At 48.3% G+C, this 6,440-nt stretch overlaps 1 protein-coding gene across 1 annotated transcript in view; it reads left to right on the top strand.

The window, feature by feature from the left end:
- LOC143278006 (potassium voltage-gated channel protein Shaw-like) overlaps positions 1-3,299 on the top strand; it is an 11,210-nt gene extending 7,911 nt beyond the window's left edge. The window contains exons 5-7 of the mRNA XM_076583018.1: positions 964-1,176; positions 1,222-1,317; positions 2,154-3,299. Of these exons, the coding sequence (XP_076439133.1) occupies positions 964-1,176; positions 1,222-1,317; positions 2,154-3,299 (1,455 nt within the window). The remainder of the gene's footprint in view (positions 1-963; positions 1,177-1,221; positions 1,318-2,153) is intronic.
- Positions 3,300-6,440: the final 3,141 nt, after the last annotated feature.

Raw genomic sequence — 6,440 nt, 5'->3', positions numbered from 1 at the left:
CTGTCCGTCCGTCCGTCCGTCAGTCTGTCCCTCGGTCTGTTTGTCTGTCTGTCCGTCCGTCAGCTTGTCTGTCTGTCTGTGTGTACCTCGGTCTGCCTGTCTGTCTGTCTGTCCGTCCGTCCGTCCGTCAGTCTGTCCCTCGGTCTGTTTGTCTGTCTGTCTCTGTGTCTATCGTAGATCGGCTGCTTATCAGTATATAGACTCATTTACTTTCAGTTGATTGATTGTTTGATTGATGGATGGATAGACTGATTGATTTTCTGTTATGTACACACAGCCTTGCTGCCGTCAGTCCTTGTACTGTTTATCAAAAAGATTATGCTCATTTACTTATCAGTTCACTGATTGATTGATTGGTTGGTTGGTTGGTTAGTTGGTTGGTGGATGGATGGATGGATGGATGGATGGATGAATGGACGGATGGATTCGTTCCCCTCTACCAGGTCCCAGCTGGCAGGCCATCCACTATTCATCAACATACCTACATTCATAGATTACACACACACACACACACACACACACACACACACACACACACACACACACACACACACACACACACACACACACACACGTGTGTGTGTGTGTGTGCGCTTTTTTATTCATATATTCATTTACTTATCAGTCGATTGATGGATGGATGGGTGGATGGACGGATGGGTGGATGGATGGGTGGGTGGGTGGGTGGGTGGGTGGATGGATGGATGGGTGGGTGGGTGGGTGGGTGGATGGGTGGATGGATGGATGGATGGACGGATGGGTGGATGGACGGATGGGTGGATGGACGGATGTGTGGGTGAGTGGGTGGGTGGATGGGTGGATGGATGGATGGATGGACGGATGGGTGGGTGGGTGGGTGGATGGGTGGATGGACGGACGGATGGATGGATGGATGGATGGATGGACGGATGGGTGGATGGATTCATCGCCCGATTCATCGGGTTCTCTTTCCCCTCCTATCAGGTGGAGGAGGAGCTGAGGTTCTGGGGCGTGGCCCCTGTGCACATCGAGCCTTGCTGCTGGCAGGTGTACCACAAGTGGAGCTCGGTGGTGGAGTCCATCAAACGTCTGGACAGGGACAGCAAGAGTGGACCCACACCCTGTATAGGCATCAGGACCAGCAGGAGGACCAGCAGGAGGAGGGGGAACAGGGATAGCCAGGGAGACGTGGACACTGACACTGGCACTGGTGGTGGAGGAGGAGATGGTGGAGGAGGAGGAGGGGGGAGGAGGAGGAGGTGGAAGCGGAAGTGGGAGGTTGGGACGAACCGTGTGTGGGACACGCTGACCGATCCAAAGTCCTCGCTGATGGCTAAGGTCAGGTTTGTAGTGTGTGTTAGTGTGTGTGTGTGTGTGTGTGTGTGTGCGTGCGTGCGTGCGCGCGCGCGCGTGTGTGTGTGTGTGTATGTGTGTCTGTTTGATTGTGTTTTTGTGTGTGTGTTTATTTGTTTGTGTGTGTGTTTGTGTGTGTGTGTGTGTGTGTGTGTGTGTGTGTGTGTGTGTGTGTGTGTGTGTGTGTGTGTGTGTGTGTGTTCGCGTGTATTTGTGTTAGTGTGTGTGTTTCTCTTTGTGTGTGTGTGTGTGTGTGTGTGTGTGTGTGTGTGTGTGTGTGTGTTCGCGTGTATTTGTGTTAGTGTGTGTGTGTTCGTGTGTGTGTGTGTGTTGGTGTGTGTGTTCGTGTGTGTGTGTGTGTGTGTGTGTGTGTGTGTTCGTGTATGTGTGTTCGTGTGCTCGTGATGGTGGTGGTGCTGGTGGTAATAGTGGTGGTGGTTGGTGGTAATGGTGGCGAACATCTATATTTCCCGAACATTTGTTAAGGAAGGATGGGATGTTTTATGTTATTCTAAATATGAACAGTGGAAACAAGAATGGAGAAAGACAGAGAGACACACAGATAAACAGTGGCACAGAGAGTGAGAGGGGGTGGGAAACAGACACACACGCAGGGAGACAAACAGACAGAGAGAAAAAGAAAACAGGCAGCAGTATGTTTAAGTGTGTTTATGAAATCGAACTTGCACGCACGCTTGTTCACACAACAGATTGACTTACCTGTGTTCTGCCTTTTTTTTCCATATAGCTTTATTATATTCTATCTTATCTTATTTGAGTTTATTTCATTTCATTTTTATTCTATTTTTCTGTCTTGTTAGATTTACGGCTGGGTCAGTTTGTTCTTCGTCATGCTGGCCATATTCTCCTTCTGCGCCGCCACGCATATGTTTTTCCGCGTCCCTTTAGATCCGGCACCCCCAGTGACGTCACCATCATCACTGAACGTCACCAACAACAACGTCACCATGACCACGAACTCACCTTCACAACAACAAACGCCTTCCCCTTCCTCTCGGAAAAAGACAGTGGAAGAACTACTCTCGGAAACGGAAGTGCACCCGGGGTTGTGGTTCCTGGACCTTGTGTGCCTAGTTTTCTTCACGGCGGAGTTCCTGACCAAGCTGGTCACCTCTCCCTGCAGGCGGGGCTACCTCTGCTCCATCAACGGCGTGGTGGACATTCTGGCTCTGTGTCCGGACTTCGTGGAGATGATCGCGATGGCCGCAGACCCCGACGACCTCCGGGGCGAGAGCCGCTTCCTGTTGTTTCTCCCTGTGCTGCGCCTCATGAGGGTCTTCCGGATCTTCCGCCTCGTGAGACACATCCCCGGGCTGTGGGTGATGGTCTACACCCTCCAGGCCAGCTTTAAGGAGCTGTTTCTGATGCTCATGTTCCTCTTCGTGGGTACCTTGCTCTTCGCCTCTGCCATCTTCATCGTGGATGACAAAGAGATGTTCCCCAACATCCCCGAGGCCTTCTGGTGGGCCATCGTCACCATGACCACGGTGGGCTACGGGGACAAGTACCCTGTAACGAGCTTGGGGTACATGCTGGGGTCGGTGACCGCCATCAGCGGGGTGCTCTTCATCGGGCTCACCTTGCCGGCGCTCGTCAACAACTTCCGGCTCTACCACCAGCACGTGGATTACGCCCTCTACCGGGAGCAGAAGCGGACGAAGGGAGAAGAGACGGTAGCAGCAGGAGTGGCCGGGGACTGGAAGGTGCGAGCGTGGGAAAAGGAGGAGGAGGAGGAAGAGAGTAGAAGCGAGACGGAGGAGGAGGGGAATGAGAAGAGAGATGAAGAGGAGGGTGACAGGGGGTTGGAAGGAAGAGAGGGGGTGGGAGAGAGCAGGGAAGGGGTGGCTTGTGGTTGGGGGGTGGAGGTGGAGGTGGCGGGGAAGGATGACGATCGTGCAGCTGAACACATTCCTCTGAAGGAGGTGAAGAGCGGGTGTGTCTCTTAACTCGACACACTCAGAATACAATCAATTAACCCATTGACTGATGCTCAGGAGGCATCTGGAGGGAGAGAAGACGGAAGGGAAGGAGGGAAAGAAAGAGGAAGAGAAAGAAGAAGGAAGAGAAGGAGGGAAAGAAGAAGGGGAGAAGGAAGAGAAGGAGGGAAAGAAAGAAGGAAGATAAGGAGGGAAAGAAGAAGGAAGAGAAGGAGGGAAAGAAGAAGGAAGAGAATGAAGGAAAGGAGAAGGAAGAGAACAAGACAGAGAAGGAGGGAAAGAAGAAGGAAGAAAAGGGAAAGAAGAAAGAGAAGTCGGGAAAAAAGAAGGAGAAAGAGGGAAAGAAGAAAGGAAGAGAAGGAAGGAAAGAAGAAGGAAGAGAAGGAGTGAAAGAAGAAGGAAGAGAAGGAGGGAAAGAAGAAGGAAGAAAAGGAGGGTAAGAAGAAGCAAGGGAAGGAGGGAAAGAAGAAGGAAGGGAAGGAGGGAAAGAAGAAGGAAGAGAAGGAGTGAAAGAAGAAGGAAGAAAAGGAGGGAAATAAGAAGGAAGAAAAGGAGGGTAAGAAGAAGCAAGGGAAGGAGGGAAAGAAGAAGCAAGGGAAGGAGTGAAAGAAGAAGGAAGGGAAGGAGGGAAAGAAGAAGGAAGAGAAGGAGGGAAAGAAGAAGGAAGAAAAGGAGGGAAAGAAGAAGCCAGGGAAGGAGGGAAAGAAGAAGGAAGGGAAGGAGGGAAAGAAGAAGGAAGATAGGGAGGGAAAGAAGAAGGAAGATAGGGAGGGAAAGAAGAAGGAAGAGAAGGAGGGAAAGAAGAAGGAAGATAGGGAGGGAAAGAAGAAGCCAGGGAAGGAGGGAAAGAAGAAGGAAGGGAAGGAGGGAAAGAAGAAGGAAGGGAAGGAGGGAAAGAAGAAGGAAGAAAAGGAGGGAAAGAAGAAGCCAGGGAAGGAGGGAAAGAAGAAGGAAGGGAAGGAGGGAAAGAAGAAGGAAGGGAAGGAGGGAAAGAAGAAGGAAGAGAAGGAGGGAAAGAAGAAGGAAGAGAAGGAGGGAAAGAAGAAGGAAGGGAAGGAGGGAAAGAAGAAGGAAGGAAAGAAGAAGGAAGGGAAGGAGGGAAAGAAGAAGGAAGAGAAGGAGTGAAAGAAGAAGGAAGAAAAGGAGGGAAAGAAGAAGCAAGGGAAGGAGGGAAGAAGGAAGATAATGAGGGAAAGAAGAAGCAAGGGAAGGAGGGAAGAAGGAAGATAAGGAGGGAAAGAAGAAGGGAGAGAAGGAGGGAAAGAAGAAGGAAGGGAAGGGAGGAAGGAAGAGAAGGAGGGAAAGTATCTGTTCCTGGTTTTTTGTTTTTATTTTGTTGGTGTTGTTTTGGGGTTTGTTTGTTGTTGTTTTTTGTTTTGTTTTGTTTTGTTTTAGCTGATGTAGTGTTGCGCTTATGGATCGGTCTACACGCTCGCTTTGCTACCTCCTTGAAACTGAAACTGAAACTGCTGGACGCTGAAACTGCTGAAAGTGAAACTGCTGAACTCGAAAAGAATTGAAAAGATTTGAAGATCACTGTGATCTTCATTTCCATCTTCTTGTTCTTGCCATTCTTCTTCTTCTTCTTCTTCTTCTTCTTCTTCTTCTTCTTCTTTTTTTCCAAACCGGCGAATCTCATTGGTGGAATTGTTAAGTATTATCAGAGTTGTTACATACAGGGAATCTGTACATTGCATATTGGAAAAGAGCATTTGTATTATCGAGTTCATTTGAGTTATTAAGTGCAATGAAGTTGTTATGCGTATTGGAGTTATATGTCGGTGCTGTGATGTACATTTGAGTAGTATATTATCATTTCCTCTTCTTTTTTTCTCTTTTTTTCTTTTTTTTTTCACATCTTAACACTGTGAAGAGCCATTGGGGCGCCGTACTTCAAGATGAACTGTTCACCAGATTCCTCAAGGTCTGACGGTTGTTTTTTTGTTTTTTTATAACATTTATTTGCTTATTTATCTTTTTTTTTTAATAATTAATTTTATCTATTTATCTATTTTCTTTTCTTTTTTGTTTAAATTATATTATTAATTAGCTAGTTAGTTGGGGTTTTTTTTTGTTTTGTTTTGTTTTTTCTCAAGGCCTGACAAAGTGCGTTGGGTTACGCTGCTGGTCAGGCATCTGCCTAGCAGATGTGGTGTAGCGTATATGGATTTGTCCGAACGCAGTGACGCCTCCTTGAGCTACTGAAACTGATACTGAAACTGTGGGTTGTGTGTCAAAGCCAGGGTCTCTGCAAAATGGTTTTCCTTGTCCATTGATGTCAGTCCATCGTTTTGGTGGTGGTGGTGTTTTTCTGTCTTCCCCGCCGTCTTCCATCACCTGGGAGGATTTATTTAGCGTCTCTCTCTCCCTCTACAGTTCCTTAGAAGATTGTTTTAGCGACGATATCATAATTATCCGTGCATCTGATTCTTCTTCTTCTTCTTCGTTCGTGGGCTGCAACTCCCACGTTCCCTCGTATGTACACGAGTGGGCTTTTACGTGTATGACCGTTTTTACCCCGCAATGTAGGCAGCCATACTCCGTTTTCGGGGATGTGCATGCTGACATGGATTACATGATCTTTAGCGTGCGTATTTGATCTTCCGCTTGCGTATACACACGCAGTGGGTTCAGGCACTAGCAGGTCTGCACATCTGTTGATCTGGGAGATCGTAAAAATCTCCACCTTTAACCCACCAGGCGCCGTTACCGAGATTCGAACCCGGGACCCCCAGTTTGAAAGTCCAACGCTTTAACCATTCGGCTATTGCGCCCGTCGTTCATCTGATTCTATCTGTAACTTAAACTCTTCACAAAAAAATCTCGTCTTTTTACAACCTACCTATAAGCACTCTCAGATTCCTTCTTCTCCAACACCAGCCATGTCAGCTCAGTTTGGACACATGACGAATGAGAGAGGGAGAGTGTGTATGGGGGGGGGGGGGGGGGGGGGGGGGGGGGGGGGGGGGTGGGGAGGGGTGTTGAGAAAGAGTGGTCATGGATGATTCATGTCGTTTGTAACTTTTTCTATCATCTGAAGCGCCCTGAGCTCTTGGGCGCGATATTAATGTACTTTATTATTATTACTATTATTATTATTATTGTTGTTGTTGTTGGTGTTGGTGGTGGTGGTGGTGGTGGTGGTGGTGC

This window comes from Babylonia areolata, chromosome 35 (genome assembly GCF_041734735.1).
Source record: "Babylonia areolata isolate BAREFJ2019XMU chromosome 35, ASM4173473v1, whole genome shotgun sequence".
Taxonomy (NCBI): Eukaryota; Metazoa; Mollusca; class Gastropoda; order Neogastropoda; family Buccinidae; genus Babylonia; species Babylonia areolata.
The sequence above is the reverse complement of the archived record's forward strand: the minus strand, read 5'-3'. Positions and strand labels throughout refer to the sequence as shown.